This window comes from Rhamphochromis sp. 'chilingali', assembly GCF_963969265.1.
Source record: "Rhamphochromis sp. 'chilingali' genome assembly, chromosome: 14".
NCBI classification, from domain to species: domain Eukaryota; kingdom Metazoa; phylum Chordata; class Actinopteri; order Cichliformes; family Cichlidae; genus Rhamphochromis; species Rhamphochromis sp. 'chilingali'.
Genome location: NC_137941.1, coordinates 8,121,250 through 8,138,303, shown reverse-complemented (window position 1 = coordinate 8,138,303; position 17,054 = coordinate 8,121,250). Strand labels below are relative to the sequence as shown.

Below are 17,054 nucleotides of genomic sequence, written 5' to 3'. Positions count from 1 at the left end.
TTGGTTTTAATATAAACTTTTAATTTTATTTGGGAAAATATTTAATAAATTCACAGATGCGCTGCGATCAAAATTACCTCAGTTATCAGAGGTCTGATGAATACACGGCAGTTAAAGTGTATTCAACACACACACACACACACACACACACACACACACACACACACACACACTTCAGAATTTGAAAAGTAAATGGTGGCAGGTATCCTCAACAAAGGTGACGCCCCTTTGGTTGCGACCATCTTTTAAATACAGTCTGTGGCTGAAATGTGAAGCGATCTACCTTCCCGCCTGCTTTCCTTCCATATTTACATTTATTGTTGAAGAATTATAGTTTACACATTTTTAGACGAAGCAAAAAAATCTAAACACAGCCTCGTGTGTCGTACACGCGCGGCCGCAGCTCGCCTTCAGCGGTGTCCGTCACACAAACATGTCCCATCGATTTCTGAACACAGAACGATTCAGTTCAGGATCCTGACGTTCGTTTCTCTGCTCTCAGAGTCCACAACAAAACTCAGGACTTTCACTCTGCTTCCTCCTCAGAGTCCTCCTCGCTTCCCTCTTCCTCCTCATCGTCACTCCCTTCTTCCTCTTCCTCCTCAGAGTCTTCCTCCTCAGAGTCTTCCTCTTTGTCTACAGCTGGCATCTTGATGATGATCTCATCATCAGCATCATTTTCCGCCGCCGTGGACTTCCTTCTCTCGAGGAAAGAGGGTGTGCAGACAGGTGTGCTGTCCTAAAGAAGAGCAAAGATTACACTGACTCACTGCTCCACCTTGTGGTAAAAACCAGTACTGCATGGAAGTACAGCATGAAGCTCAGGCATCAAATTCAACACCTTTCTTCTGTCTCTCTGGATGATATCAATCCTTTTTTTGCAGATTTTGTTGTTAAATGCATCTATTTTAAGTAAGAGGCTTAAATGTTGGTACATGGGTTTTATCACGCTGGCACTATCAGACACGCGCGATAAGCTTAACGCACCGCAGTTCTTTAGGCGCAGTTATCTGACCCCAGACCACTGAGAGACCCGGGGCCATTTTCACTCTGCGCCCGACATAAAACCAAACATGACAACAAGACTTACGTCAGTGCACGAAGATACGTTCCCGGCATCGGAGGATGACTTCTTCTTAGGAACCTGAGCCGCCTGGAAGAGCACAGAGAGCAGTGAAGGTGAAGTTTATAAGACCTCGGAAAGAACAATCTCAAAAAAAAAAAAAAAAAAAAATTCACTTTTTTTTGACCAAGCCGAGCTGACAGTGTAACAGTCCTGACTGCACACAGTAACTGAGGCCTGACGTTAAAGACAATCTGCTTTGACTTTCTGGACTGTTGCTCAGACAGAATAAAGAGTATGAAGACACTGATTGTAGTTTTCACTGTTTACTGTGCAGGGAGTCTACTGCAAGTCCCAGCAGCCCGCAGGCTTAAATCGCAGCACATCACAGGATTTCATACTTTGAAAACCTTTTTATTAAGCTACAAACAGCCCTGAGTTTAGTTTGTGGAATTTGCATTTGAAGTGGGGAGATTCCTGCAGGGAATGACTGGAAAGAAAGCATGAGGGTAAAAGTGTGCATGGCTTCATTAAATAATCTAAAGTTTCTGTAAATAACCAGATGATTCTGAGGGGGACAGGTGGGAAAGTCTTTCCAGATTCAGTTGAATTTATATGGAATCAGCAGTATTCCAAATCGCTGTAATTCTCTGAAGATCCTTTTTCTTTTTTGTAAAAACTGAAGCTTCTGAACAGATCACAGCTGCACGCTGTTTGGAATTTAGTTGGAAGAAATCCATTACTTAAATCAGACGCCTTTAAATATGCCGCCATGTCACGGCACATTTCCAGTTTTTAAAACCTAAATCCGTTTAATGTTTCCGCTCCAGCGTGTAAACACTTACGAATCCGGGGAATTCGTACTCGATGCCGTATGCTGCAATCCTCTTTCGGAGCCTCGACTCTTTGCGCAGCAGCTTGCCGGTCATTTTTGCAATTTCCTCCTCTGTGTGCTTCTTGTTGTAACGCGTTACCGCGGGATACGTCGGCTTTTTGAACCCTCGCTCCGAGCCGACAAACAGCTTCTCGTGCACCTTCTCGGGAGGAAACACCTGACCTGGGAGGAAAAAAAAGTATACATTTATATAAACATCAGGTAGGAAATAAGACCCTTAGAGGAAAACTTCCTGTGAATCAGGATCTAAAAGATGAGGTTTGACTCACATTTGATGAGTCTCTCTCCCATCAGGTAATTATTCATCGTCTCTGCAACGATCTTCGCCACTTCATCGCAGTCAAACTCGATGAAAGCGTAACCTTTGCTGTTACCAGTCTGCAAACAAACAGAGAGAGGAATAAACTGACAGTCACAGACTCTCAGATGTTTTCATTCCCTCCAGATGTTTGTTGGCACATGGGTTTTATCACTCTGATAACAGGCAGAGCAGGTGATAAGCTTAATGTACCAGAGTACTCTAGGCTCAGTTATCTGACCTCAGACCACTTTTACATCTGAGATCATTTTCAGTCTCAGCCAAAACTCCAGATTTTAAGAAGTGGAGCTTCAAACAGGCTCCTGCCTGGACTACTTAAACCAAAATAAAGAAATCGGAATGTGTGCAGAGCGTGCTGGATTCAAGAATAGCAATCAAGAAGTTCCTCGACTGCTCCTGCTAAACACGGAGGTGTTGGGAGTCAGTTTTATTACATAGTTACTGGAGACAAATCCCTGCAACTTTTTACCAAGTTATAGTTCAAAGGTCATTTTTTGCTTAGATGCAACATGTGGGCTCCTTTTCTGGTGAGTTATACCTGAGATTTTTTATCTGGAAGTTTCTGTTCTGGCTATGAGGCCTCAAACCACACAATCTATAATCAGCCTCACAGTGACCATTTCCCTCTAAAGTTTTATCAAAAATAAAAATAAAAAGACTCCAAGTGAAGTTTTTAAGGAAGTGATACATCGCTGCAATAGCTGTGAAAGTTTTAGAGATGCAGTTGAAGATTCTGATCGCCCCTCACACATTCACACGTCTGTTTCCACATGTTCAGGGTTACCTTCTTACTGCGGGACAGCCGCAGCCGCAGGATCTTCCCAAACTGACCGAAGTAAGATTTGAGCTGAGGCTCCACCAGGTTTCGGGGCAGGTGGCTGACGTAAATCACTCCTGGGGTCAGACGGTTTGCCTGTGATGGGGGAAAGACAGATCACCACATTACACAGAGAGCTGGGCCTTCACCTGTGATTTATAATACAATATAATGCACAGACTAAATTATGAGAAAAAACAACTTTAAAGATTTATTTTTCCCAGGCCGGCTTTTAAAACGTCTACAAAATAAAAGTACAAAATAAATACACTTTATATATATTAAACATACAGATGTTCGCCTCATTTACAGATTTTCTTGTTTAAATCAGTTTACATTCAGTTTGGTCACGTTTCTTTGGGGCCAGTTCTCTTTATTTCTTTACTGTAATAACATTAATCTTCTTCTCAGTCCGTAAACTTAATAACTTGAAACAGGATGTCATTTCTTCTTCTTTTTTTTAAATGGGCCTGCCTTACATCTGTAAACCTGAGTAAATACGCTGCACGTGGGCCGACTGACAGAGTAAAGACCACGAGCCTATAAAGATGTCACGGCACCTGAACCAGAGTTAAACACAGACTACAGAGAGAGACATAGGCAGTCTTAGAGTAAACTAAGCGACAGTAAACAAAAGAAAAATAACTGCAGACTATCGGGTCTCCTTCAAGGCCACATGTCTCACCCACCTTGCCTGATTTCTTCTTCTTCACCTCCTGAACCTTCTTTCTGAAGTCGGACTCCTGTGCAGGATTCAGCGCCAGCAGCTCTTTGGCCGCAGCAGGAGCCGCTTCGGCGCCACTTTCACTCATTTTTCGCTGTTGGAAGCTACAAACGCCACATAAACTGAGACAAACACTCACTTAGCCGTCCATAAACCACGATGCTGCTGCTGATAATGACCCACATCCGGCTGCACATGCGCTGAACACCAACGAGTGCCGGAGAATCGCGTCACGTCTGCAGCTCCGCGCTCTGTGCAGCGACACCTACAGGTGCGGAGGTATGTTTGTTAGTACGCTCAAAAAAGAAAGAAAATAAAACCTCAGTAAAAAAAATTAAACAATGTTTTAATTAAAGGAAAGTGAAAGTAAAACAAAACAAAGGTACTTATTAAAATTATTCCTCTTTAAGAATGTTTTAGAAAATGTTCCTGGTACATTTAATTTGAACATATTCCTTTAAATTTAACATTTTATATCGTGTTTATTTAACAAAAAATGGAAAATTAAAAAAAAAAGTAATTGAATTGAAATTAAATTAAGTTAAAGTCAGAATCTTGGGCTAAATCTTGTTTTTAGTTAATTCTTCTTCTTCTTTTTTATTATTGTTGTTGTTATTATTATTATTATTATTATTATTATTATTATCATTATTATTATTATTATTATCATTAGTAGTAGTAGTAGAAGCTATATTTAGGGGAAATCAACATCTCATTTTCTTATGTGATTATCACTTCTTATGTCTCACCTGGCTGTGCGCATCTTTACTTAAGTTTGAGAACCTCTACATTTCTATTCATAAGAAACATCTCATAACATTTTAATTATGATAAAAAATTCCTGCTCCAATCACCAATCCTAAGAATTGAAATATAAAAATGTGTAAAACTGAAAAAAGTCATTGTGCAGGCATCATATTTTATTTTATAAGATTTCATACATTTTGGTACAAAGTCTTAAAGTTTAAATTACAAAAAAGATAAATATTTCAAGGAAAGAAAAACACATTTGTGCAAAAACTGGAAAGAAAATTGAATAAATTTGAAAACAAATGCAATAAATAAATACATAAAAATGAAATATATCAAAATTAAAATGAAAGAAAACTTAAAACTGTGGCGAATAAAAGCAAAAATACAAAAATATGAACTAAAAATATATAAAAGTCAAATTTTAAACAACAAACAAAAAAAGCACATATAAAAGTTTTCACATTTAGAAAAAAATGGCCATATTAGGATTAAAGTTGAAATTTCGACATTAAATTTAATTAGTATTTTGAGAATAAAAGTCTAAATGGGGAGATTGTGGTTGTTGTTTCAACCAAACAACTGCAATGGCTCCTGTACCTTCTATAAAATTCTTAACATGGTCCTAATACTCTTTCATAGCAATGTGCCTATGAACACAGCATCACAGCATAGGGGCACAACGTGCACTAAACAGCAGGTTCGCTACAGCACTTAAAAATCAGCCAAAAACACTCTGATTGGTTATCTCATTCTCAGTTTGACTCTATAAAGACCATTCTCTCTTTCTTGTAGAACTGTAATTATATTTGTATTAAAAATCAACACCATGTTCACCTCTGTGCCCTTAATTTGTCACCCGCAATTTGAGAACCACTACTGTAATCATTTTTTGAAAAAAAAAAAAAAAACCTCATAACCTTTGTAATTGTCATAAAAATCTAAATTTCGGGTGAAGACAGTTGGCTATTGCTCTGAGAAATGTTGGAGTCCAAAGGCAGGGGAGGAGGAGGAGCTTAGGAGGAGGTGGAGAGGGGGTGGAGTGTTTATCATTAAGATAATAAGAGGAGATAGACATCAGAGCCAGATCAGCAGTGCGCACAGCAGCGTCAGTGGGTTTAGATTCATGACATGGAAACAAAAGTAATCTACTTCACGGTGAACGGGAGACCGGAGCAGGCGGAGTTCCCGGTTGATTGTCCGGCTCAGGACGTCAAAGGTAGGAGCCGAAGCTGAAGTTTATGTTTCATATGATCAAATGCATTCTAACGTGTTGTTTTGGACAAATGAATTAAAGTGGAATATTCTTATGCTTAGAGTTCAGGAAATACTCTTTTGTGACTAAAATCAATAAAGCAAATTTGATAAATGGATCAACATAAGACAAAGCAGTCTTTGCTGCAAATACAGCTGCCACTGACAGCTCCTCACCTCTCACAGCAGCTTCAGCCTTTGGCATCATGGTCTCCACGCACATTACATACTGCAGATTTTACTCATTAGAACAGGGCTGTAACTGCAAGCAGTGTTCTTACTTAATTTAGATGACTGCATTTAACTTCTACTGTACTAGTTTTTGAAGTTTACTTTCCTGTATTGAATTATCTGAACGTTGTACCTGCATAGTTGTAGACACTCGTTCCACTTAATTTGTGCTAGATTTTTCTAAACAGTTCTGCAGTGGGAAGCTCAGAATCGAGTCACTGTCAAAAATGTTTACCTTTACATCTTTTTTTGGTTAATATTTCAGTGCAGTCATTTATAGAAAACTTTACATGTGTGATGCGTGTTTTTCAGCGTTTGTGACTGATAATTATAATAGAGACTCCTGCAGTGCCTAATGCCTCCCAATCATGTTCGGGGCTGCTCGTGTTTCTGAGACACTACGGTGTATGGGGCACATTAAGGCAAAACCCCCCTCAGCCCTCTAAGTACTGTAATTCTCTGAGAACTGGGTATATTAAAACATTTATAAACTAATATTAGATGAAGTGCTATGAATATAAATAATAGAGCTCTTTTAGTTTAATATACATTGTATGATTATGGAAGTTCATATTGAATACCCAAGTATGAGTATAGCACAACCACACTAACCAAATTTGTGTAAATCACCCCTCTTAAGTAGATTTTACTTTTTTCTGATAAACTGTTTGTTGATGTTGGTTTTTGTTATAGTTGGTTGTTGTTGCTGATTGTTGTTATTGGTGGTTGTTGGTTGTGGTTGTTGCTGATTGTTGCTGGTTGTTGCTGGTTGTGGATTGTTGTTGGTGACTGTTGGTGTTGCTGGTTGTTACAGTTGTTTGACGATAATGGGTTGTTTAGATACTGAGCACTTTACAAATATTATATAAGTGTTAGCACAAAAATTATACCAATAACCTGAAGAAAACAAAATGCAAGAAAACTTTCAAAATAGCTCAGAACAGACAAAAAATCTAAGTCTAAATGAAATGATTCATATCAAAGTTGGTTAGTAATTTGGACGTGGTTATATATATCTGTTCATTTGAATAACAGTTCCTGGATTTCCTCAAGTGATTCTATAAAATAAACCTCAAGCTGGTCTTTCTAGATCTGTTCCGCTCTGCCGCCGAGGCCGGACCCCATGACATCCTGAAACTGTACAACCCTAAAGGCAACATCATCAACATTTCTCCGAGCCTTGAACCCAACAGCCCCAACCTGTGCTACAAGCTGGAGGTGGTGGCTGCCGACTGTAACAGTGAGCTCTTAGGTATCTTTAATTAGGCATCGTGGGAATGGCAGTGATCTAGTTCACATGGAAACTGTTGACAGTCTCCATCTTTTTATGTCATTTCAGGTGCCGAGCTTGCTGGTGCACTAGGATTTGACCTGTCATCCATGGAAAAAAGGTAGGTGGGGCAGGCTGGGTATTAAAGGAGAGAACATGCGTAAAGATCTCTTAGGTATGCTACCATCAGTGTGCTTTTTAAAGTCTCATATCAGGCATTAAAGACCAGAATCTGAGCCATGACACGTACAGCTGAAAAGTTCATGAATGGTTGCTTCACTGATCCCAGACTGCAGGGCCTGGAGAAGAAAATCCTCATTGAGGCTGGCGAGACGCCTGCAGTTGTGTATGAGATGAAGAAGCAGGTGGATTCATTCAGAGAGAAACTGGAGGTATCCCAGCAAAGTTTCCCACATCCAGTGTTGTGTTGTTTAAGCTTGTTCCGCCTCAAATAACTGAACAAAAATACCAGAAGTTTTTTTAAATTCAAAACTTAGAGACAAACATGGGGATAAAGTGGGTTTGGCAGGTGGGGGAACCCTATGATTAGATGTCACAGTGCAGCAGGGCTGGGGAAATAATCACTTAGGAAGAAGTCAGTAATAATTTGTAGTGTGAGCTCCAGTAGGTTTGTGTTCAGTGCTCATTTGTCTTCAGAGTGTGGAGCATCTAAGCTGGCTGGGGCTGTTCAAAGATCTCTCGGAGGGAACCCACAAGCCCTCACCGTTCTACCACAAAAGGACGCTGCGTAAAACCAGGGAAGAGTGTGAACATGTGCGGGAAAAGTTCCTGCAAATGAGGTTTGTAAAAATTCACATTAAAATGTTTGGAATAATTTGCTATTCTTACTCCTCATGCCACAATCTTTGCAGCACTTTGGAGGTATCTGAGGAAGTGAGGCAGTACCTGAAGACGCCAACCTTTGATAACTGGTAAGTTTTGCTTTAAAATGCATGAATCCAATTGCTTTTAATGTCACCTGCTGAATCTGTGTTCATCACCCTGATGCGTCTTTGTGATCCTAAATAAACGAGCGCACCTGTTTCCTCCGTGGACAGTGAGGCAGGCGGTCAGCCAATGACAGTCGTGCCCAACAAACACATCTGATGTGTTTCTGAAGAGGATGGAAGCCCTCAGCCTTTTCTTCTGATCCGCACACTCATCTCAATATGAATAGGCCTGGATGAGGACTCGCTAATTAAAAGAAGGTCTTTATAAAAGCCTTAATATGCACACCGCGTTTGAAGTGAGCGCCATGCATTCACTAAGGTTCGGTTATCTTTTCATTTGTCCAAAAGCTTTTAAAGCAAACCTGCAGCAATAGAGGAGCATCGATGAGGTTAAGTTCAACCTACACACCTAAAGCTTGGAGCTAAATTACAGGATTCCTCTAAAGACCTGATAAAATGTGCTTTTTGCAAGTTGGCCAGTGCAGTATTATCAGGAATAATTCTGACGTGATCCTGCACTCTTGCTGCTGTAAACAAATTTACTGAAAAGACTAAAACCCTCAGTGTGTTCGTATGTTTCTCAACACAGGAGTGCAACCACTCCTCGTGAGCACAGTCCAACATGTGTTTGAAAAGAAAAAAACACATGAGTTTTAAGCAAAAATGCAAAAGTAGATGTTCAGTAGATAGATAAACAAATGTGGGAACAGGGTCCCAGCAAACAGAAAGGTGATAACGCTATACCTGCACTAAATTTTGGAGAAATATAGTGAAAACTGATGTTTTTATGAATATTTTAGTGCTGTCAGCATTAATCGCGGCAAATCTCTGTTAGCGAGTTATCGCAGATCACCCCGATGCGTGTGGCTGGACGGCGCTAACGCGTTAACGAGCATTAATGAGGTGTGCAGCCACAGGCACTGGGCGAACTCGCTAACAGAGATCTGACGCGTTAATGTGGTTATGGCGTTAATTTCGTTTTAGCGAGATTAACGCTGACAGCACTAGAATATTTTTTTGTTTGTGTCAGTCAAAATAACATTTTTTGTTCTTTCTGGATTTGCAAGACTTTCACCTTTTTTTTTTAAAAGAAAAGAATTTCATGACAGATGGTTATGGTCCTCACTATTCCAACTTTGGCATCAGAGGGTTGAATATGTCTAAATGGTTCAATAATTGTCCTCTTTCCTTCCTCAACACTTCAGCTGACTCCACAGCTTCTGCATTTCTGTGTTGAATAATTATCGTCTGCTTGTCTTTCCTCAAAATCTTGTCTTGAAAGATGTGCTGAAAGATCCATTCTTGGACTTTGTAGCAATGGGAAATTTATGTCTTTTACATTATCTGTGTGTCCATTAGAAAACATTTCACCATTCAAGGTTTTTTGTTAAGCTGAAAATTGGCAGGTCACATTTAGCCTGGAAATCCGAGTGGAAGGACAAATGTTGACTGGTTGGCTATTGATTTTTTTTTCTGGTGATGTGCAGGCAGTGGGAGGATGCAGAGATTATGGTGCTCCTGCAAGTCATGTACACAGATTTAGACTTTATACCAACCTTCAACATCGAGCCCGAAGTCTTGCAGCAGTTTCTGTTCGAAATCTATCGCAGATACAACAACATCCCTTTCCACAACTTTAAACACTGCTTCTGTGTGACCCAGATGGTGAGTATGTTTAACGCCTGCAACTAAGGGCGTAATTCCCAATTACGCTGTGGTTAAATTTACCTACAAATACTTAAAGGCAGTTACACTAGAATAAGAGGGTAAAAAGTTAGTTAGGAAACAAAGAAAGTAATTTTAAGTACTGTGTAGTTTCATGGTAATAATGGTACACAGCACTTTTCAGGTTGTGAGGCATATTTTGGCTCCATCACTAAAAGCTCACACAGGTCTACAAATTATTAAATATAGCACAAACCCCGAAAAGTACAGCATATTTACGCATATGTAAGAAATATTGTGTTTTTCTGCAAAATCCATCCATCCATCCATCTTCTTCCACTTATCCACGGCGGCCAGGTTGCAGGGCAGCAGCCTAAGCAGAGAAGCCCAGACCTCCCTCTCCCCAGCCACCTCCTCCAGCTTATCTGGGAGAACACCAATGCGTTCATAGGCCAGCCGAGAGATATAATCTCTCCAGTGTGTCCCGGTGGGACATGCCTGGAACACCTCACCAAGGAGGCACCCAGGAGGCATCCTTATCAGATGCCCGAACCACCTCAACTGGCTCGTTTCAATGTGGAGGAGCAGCGGCTCTACTCTGAGCCCCTCCCGGATGGCTGAACTTCCCACCCTATCTCTAAGGGAGAGGCCAGCGAACCTTCGGAGGAAATCCATTTCCAACACTTGTATCTGCTATCTCAATCTGTCAGTCACTACGGACAGCTTGGGACCATAGATGAGGATAGGGACTTAGATTGACCGATAAATCAAGAGCTTCGCTTTTACACTCAGCTCTCTCTTTACCACAACGGACCGGTACAGCGTCCGCATCACTTCAGCTGTAGCACCAATCCGAAAGTCGATCTCCCGCTACCTTCTGCCATCACTCGTGAACAAGACCCTGAGATACTTAAACTCCTCCACTTGGGGAAGGAACTCGGAGTTGGCACTCCACTATTTTCCAGGTGAGATTTGGAGGTGCTGATTCTCATTCCCCCTGCTTCACACTCAGCTGTGAATTTTTCCAGTGCGAACCATCACCCGTTGAAGCCAACAGAACCACATCATCCGCGAAAAGCAGAGATGGGATTCTGAGACCACCCAAGTGAAAGACTTCCGCCACTTGGCTACACCTAGAAATTCTGTCCATAAAAATTATGAACAGAATCGGTGACAAAGGGCAGCTGTGCCGGAGTCCATCACCCACTGGGAATGAGTCCGACTTATTGCCAGCTATGTGGACCAAGCTCTTGCAATGGTTGTATAAGGATCGAATGGCCCGAAGCAATACGCCAGACACCCCATGCTCACAAAGCACCTCCTACAGGACACATGTAGACTGGTTGGGCAAACTCCCATGCACCCTCAAGTATCTTTGAGAGAATAAAGAGCTGGTCCAGTCTTCCACGACCAGGACGAAAATCACATTGTTCCTCCTTTCTCTGAAGTTCGACTAACGGATGAACTCTCCTATCTAGCACCCTGGCATTTCTGCAAAATTATCATGAAATTACACAGTTTTCAAATTTACTTACGGTATAATTGTTTGCTTGTTTCCTCTAAGAACGGGACTTGTTCCCCCTTATTCTAGTGTGCCCATCTTTAAGTATTTGTAGGTAAATATAATTAGATTTTAATTTGAAATAAAAATTGGACATTATAAAGTGATACCAATAAATGCAGGTAAATCCTTCTTCTTCATTCTCTCCATTTGTGTTGTTGCCTTTGTTTGTCTTCCCTCTGAGCAGATGTATGGTTTGATCTGGCTGACTGACCTGAGGAGTAAGATGGACAGCATTGACCTGCTGATTATGCTGACCTCTGCAGTCTGCCACGACCTCGACCACACGGGATACAACAATGCCTATCAGGTACACAAAGCACACTTTTTAGGCTTCCCTAGTACTGAAACTCAGACCTGCATTGTGGTTTGTTGTACCAGTTGGAGTTAGAGCACTCCCGGCCTACATATCAGAATATGAGAACAGAATTTTGATTCAACCTGAAAATTTGGCTCGGTGCGATTTTTGTACACATTTTCTCACTAGATGATGTAAAACTGTGATATGGCAACAATTTTCTGCATGTAATGGATGGCACTTACTGCTTTCATATAATAATGAAACTCCTTTAAGATTAGGGAAAAGTCTCTTTGAGACTCTTTGAGAACCAGTCCATGTAATTCTGTGTAGTTTCATCGCTTAAAATCTTTTATACCAGTTATTTCGAAACTACCACCTTTTGCACTGTAGAAGAACAGCCAACACAGGTTTTGCTGGGACTTCAGTGCAGATGATGTTACAACACTCTGTGATGTTTTATTCATCTGAATTTTCCAGTTTTCCAAAATAAGGTTGAGGCTTGAACTTTGGTAAGAATCTCATGTCTGACTGTCCTTCAGATAAACGCTCAGACTGAACTCGCTCTGCGCTACAATGACATCTCTCCTCTGGAGAACCACCACTGTGCTGTAGCTTTCGAGATACTGGAGAGGGTAAGAATGAAAACCCTCCATTAACCTGCGTACATGCATGGATGACTCCACAGTGACCCGAGAGTCTTTGTTTCATAGACAGAGAGCAACATCTTCAGGAATCTGTCCACGGATCAGTACAAACGGATACGAGAGGGGATCATCAAGTGAGATAATCTTCCAATAGTCATGTTTTTAATTTTTCTCCCCCCAAAAGGAGGGAATATGTCTGCCTGTCTGTCTGTTTGTTAGCAGTCTAGCATCCACAATTTTCAAGATATCATGTTCAAATTCTGTGTGCCGGTAGAAACCAAGCTAAAGGTGATTTAATTTTGTGTAAAAATGCTAGACCTTGAGGGACATGTGTACCTAGTTTGGCTAAGCATTTAACCTTAACCTTCATTGTTACGTCCAAGGTCAAAGTTGACCTTGAAAAAACTTTGTAGAAACCATATTGAGTAATATATCATAAGAAAGGGCACGCAGAGAGCAGTGCAAAACACTTTTTATTTTGTCAATACAACACCCTACAGTGTCACAATGATGTCATAAGATGACATCAGTATTTTATAATAAAAACACAAAAAAAACCCATCAATGTGTTAGTGTAGTCTTTGCCTTCTGTGGGGAAGTTGTGATCTCTGAGTGCTCTTGTTCATCATGATATCTTAGCACAGAATTTATAATGAGCACTGATTGTTTCAGATGCATTCTGGCCACCGACATGTCGAGGCACAATGAGGTTCTCAACAAGTTCAAGTCCATCCTTCCAGTGTTTGACTTCACCAACAAGGACCACAGAGACGTGGTAAGACTACAGAGCACCGTGAAAATTTGGAAGCATGTATACATCTATTTACTGTTGTTGTTTGTGCAGCTAATGACGATCCTGATCAAAGTGAGCGACATATCCAACGAGGCCCGGCCCATGGAGGTGGCTGAGCCCTGGCTGGATTGTCTTTTACAGGAATTCTTCAACCAGGTACCGACTCCTGCTGAACTTTGTCAAGACATTTCAAAGTGACAATATGATATGATGCTGTTTTTGATGAGATATCTGTAACTTAAAGAGGGATGTTTTGGAGCACAGTGACCTGAACTCTAAATGTTTTGGCTCTACCATGAGATTCAGGGACGGTCCAGCTGATTTTTGAAGGGCAGAGACAAACTGTGAGGTTCTTTATAGACACAGTCTGTTATCAAGTTGTGTGAGAATTTATTTTTCAGATGATCTGACCTTGTTGGTGCAGTTCATTATAACAAATGCAGAGTAACTTCACTTTTTAAAGCTACAGAAACTAAAATATATTACCTTTTAAATTCAAATGTTAAATCCACCGTGGCCTTACAGTAATGAGGGTGTGCCACACAGCTGAACACCCCTTATAAAGCAATAGAAGTAAACTAAGTTAAGTGGGTCAAATCTGTCTCCTGTCGTTCTGTCAGAGTGATGTGGAGAAGTTGGAGGGCCTTCCCGTTACCCCCTTTATGGACCGGGACAAAGTTACCAAACCTTCATCTCAAACAGGCTTCATCAGATTTGTTCTTCTGCCTCTCTTCATCGAGCTGGCCAACCTCTTCCCCTGCCTGGAGGTATTAAAATCAAAAGTATGGAGAAAATGTACTGTATGTACTTCTTTGAAAGCATCTTTGCAAAATTTAATGAAGACTTTCACAGGAAGGTGTCCAAAACATCTTAAATAAGTGGCTCAGATGAAAAGAAAAGACTAAAATAAACAAAAAAAAAACCCTAATTGGTGTGAAAGGCAGCACAGGTAAACAGTGAATGGTGAACAGTGTAAACAGGGTAAGATTTACAAAATAAAACAGGAAATTACTTTACAGAAACCCGTCCTCAGCAAGTGTTAAAGTACAGCCGGCCTTTTTCTACAGTAAGGAACTCATAAATGGTTAAATTCAACCCATGTTTTTTGGTAAATTGTAATCAGTTTAAACTTTTTTTGCAATAATTCTGCAGCAACACATTATTGATCCCGTCCGGAAAGCTCTCGACTACTACACAGAGATGGAGAAAGCTCTGGAGACGGAGCAGCAGAACCGGGCTCAGAGCGAGAACGCAGCCAAGAGCAAGGAGGCAGCGGGAGGCCGACAAGACAGCCAGACGGACGCCGGGCCAGACACCTCGGAACCAGAGTCACAGTTAACATGAATGATTTCATATCAGTTCACTGTCATATTGATTATTTGGTGGACTAAACGTCCTGTGATGTAGTTTCTCTGCATGCAGCGTTGATGTAACTAGAATAGAATAACATCACATTCAACAGAAGTCTATTTTAAAATAAATCTGTTTCTCACAGAATATATTTTATGAAAGAAACATTATTTGTAAAGGATCATAACACTGCATTGTTACTCTGGTGCTGAAGTACCCATGAAAACACTATGTTGTAATGACTGCCGCTGTTGTTTGTTTGTGTGTGTGTGTGTAGGTGTGTGTGCTCTGAGTTGTTCTTGGTCTAGTTTGCAGTTAATAAAACACACACAGGGAGTTTGCTGTACTGTGTATTGTTGTCATTGTTCTATCTGTAAAAAAAATGGGTTAAAAAGTGCTAAAGACTTGAAAACTGAAAGACGATAATTTAATGCCAAACCAACCAATCAAGCAAGTGACATGACCCTAACCACAAAACTGTGTTAGCCAATCAGAAATGTTAATATCCAGGTTAGCTAAACATTTGACCTTGACCATCATTGCTAGCGCTCAAGATCAAAGTTGACCTTGAAAAAAAAAAAGTCAACAAATGATCCAACCATACATTATCTTATCTGCTTATCCTTATCAGGGACACTGATGGGCTGGTAAAGAAACCATATCAAATAATATTTCGAGTCGTAGGTGGTTGCAATGTTACTATAACAGGCTGATGTCATCATGTTGGAATAAGAACACCATAAAACATCAAAGTTTTAGTTTGGTTCTCTTGTTTTGCTGTTGTTTAACAGAGACTTTGAATGAAACAAATGCCTGATTATCAGCAGGTGCAGGATGCATTACTGGACACTAGGTGGCACCATACTGCAGAGCTCAGAAAGATCAGCTGGGACCAGAAGTTCAGTCAGAGGGAATCACAGCTTTGTCTCCAACAGGAAGTTCAACTCTTAGCCACCGGTATCTTTGTTAGAGGCTTCCTTCTCATCTGCTTTTAATGTATATTCAGTTTGGTGCACTTTCAGAATGAATTACCCAGCAGTGTGATATATTTTTACCTTTACACAATAAACCTTCTCTAAAATGTTGATTGTTTACTTGTTTTAGAGGTATTGACATCACTTTAAGACTGTTCTTTCCCCCTCAGGAAGACAAAAGACGCCGTGGTGTGTGGGGCCTCTGGCTTCTCTCGCCTGAATGAACGCTGGTATGTGCTCTGTACTTGCAGGGGGTCACCATTCATTCTTCTAACGCCAGCAAGCAATGTGACCCGGAGCAAGTTTGGCAGCGGGGAAGAAGTCCCAGAATAGTGTTCCTCTTTATCGTTTTTTCAATGACAGAATCAGCTATTAAAGTTTGCTGGTAGCAATCCCATCACAGCTCAGAGCCAAATACAGATCTGTTCTTTTTATAGGCTTCTCATAATCAGAGGAAAACTCTGAGTGAAAGAAGAGAAGGGCAGGCAAACGTCGTCACCCAGAGCTGCTGCAACAGCTGCTGACAGCGAAGGACTCAGATTGAGAGATGATCCATTTACAAAACCCACTTGAATAAGATTAAAACTCCTAAGAACCCTAAAAAATCAAATATTTAGTATTTAGAGGACTTGTATTTGTGCACACAAATAAAATCCGGAAAGATTAACGCTTTAAAAACTTGGAATCAGCTTTGAATCTTTGATCTGCATAAAGATTCAAAGCATGGCTGTGGAGCTACTTCAGACAGTTATCCAGTGACTTCTAAACGTCTGAGAATTAGCGCTTGTGTGTGCACTTCAGTCCACACTGTCTGGTTTAAAATCCACTGTGGGGTTGTACAGAGGTAGTGGGCCCCACAGTGGCAAATACACATGACCCTGACTGCATGATTGTAAAGTTCATGAAACCCAATCTCAGAATGAATGAGCAATAAATGCTAATCAGAAATATAAAGACAGTTATCCGTTGACTCTATGGACTTCCCCGTATAATCTCGGGTCATCCAGTTCCATGTTTTTGGTGTTTCAAACTGCAGCTGCTCGACTTCCAAGTGATCTGTCGGAAGGACAACAAGTGTTCCAGCCCAGCTGCACGAGCTGAGGTCATTTTTACACAGTCTTTGAAGGTCTCTGTGAATATGCTCCACAGCAGATTACACATCAAATCAAACCCCATCCTCTGCCTCCAGGTGATCCCCTAAAAACTAAAGGTGACCAGGCTCTGGAAAAGTGTGATGGCCCACATGAAGGTTCAAGGTTCAAGGTTCTTTGTTTGTCACATGCATAGTTATACAAGTATAACACACAGTGAAATGTAGCCTGACACGCTCCTCGACATGTGCAAAAAAATTGGGGGGGGGGGGGGGGGGGGGTGTAGAGGAAAAACATTATATATATATATATATACACATATAGTATATACATTGGGTGAATGTGCAGTAGTAGCAGCAAGCAGGTGAATTCTGTACATTAATATGAATAGACATCTGACTA

At 40.8% G+C, this 17,054-nt stretch overlaps 2 protein-coding genes across 5 annotated transcripts; one reads left to right on the top strand and one right to left on the bottom strand.

Moving 5' to 3' along the window:
• Window positions 1-4,010, bottom strand: nifk (nucleolar protein interacting with the FHA domain of MKI67). Its single transcript, XM_080902232.1, has 6 exons — window positions 3,784-4,010; window positions 3,062-3,190; window positions 2,228-2,336; window positions 1,909-2,120; window positions 1,091-1,153; window positions 1-739 (listed from the first exon to the last, which is right to left on the bottom strand). Exons 1-6 carry the CDS (start codon window positions 3,904-3,906, stop codon window positions 527-529), a joined length of 849 nt encoding a protein of 282 aa, XP_080758358.1. The 5' UTR covers window positions 3,907-4,010; the 3' UTR covers window positions 1-526.
• A 1,636-nt stretch (window positions 4,011-5,646) lies between these two features.
• LOC308410247 (high affinity cGMP-specific 3',5'-cyclic phosphodiesterase 9A) lies at window positions 5,647-14,949 on the top strand. Of its 4 annotated transcripts, none has more exons than XM_080903479.1 (14): window positions 5,647-5,787; window positions 7,144-7,293; window positions 7,393-7,444; window positions 7,613-7,715; window positions 7,981-8,123; window positions 8,196-8,255; window positions 9,761-9,938; window positions 11,687-11,809; window positions 12,340-12,432; window positions 12,511-12,578; window positions 13,117-13,219; window positions 13,289-13,393; window positions 13,858-14,019; window positions 14,390-14,949. In XM_080903479.1, exons 1-14 carry the CDS (start codon window positions 5,700-5,702, stop codon window positions 14,579-14,581), a joined length of 1,620 nt encoding a protein of 539 aa, XP_080759605.1. In that variant the 5' UTR covers window positions 5,647-5,699; the 3' UTR covers window positions 14,582-14,949. The 4 variants fall into 4 exon arrangements, with proteins under 4 accessions (XP_080759605.1, XP_080759604.1, XP_080759606.1 ...); XM_080903478.1 differs by having other exon boundaries at window positions 7,144-7,305; window positions 13,117-13,216; XM_080903480.1 differs by having other exon boundaries at window positions 7,144-7,305; window positions 13,858-14,004; window positions 14,390-14,948.
• Window positions 14,950-17,054: the final 2,105 nt, after the last annotated feature.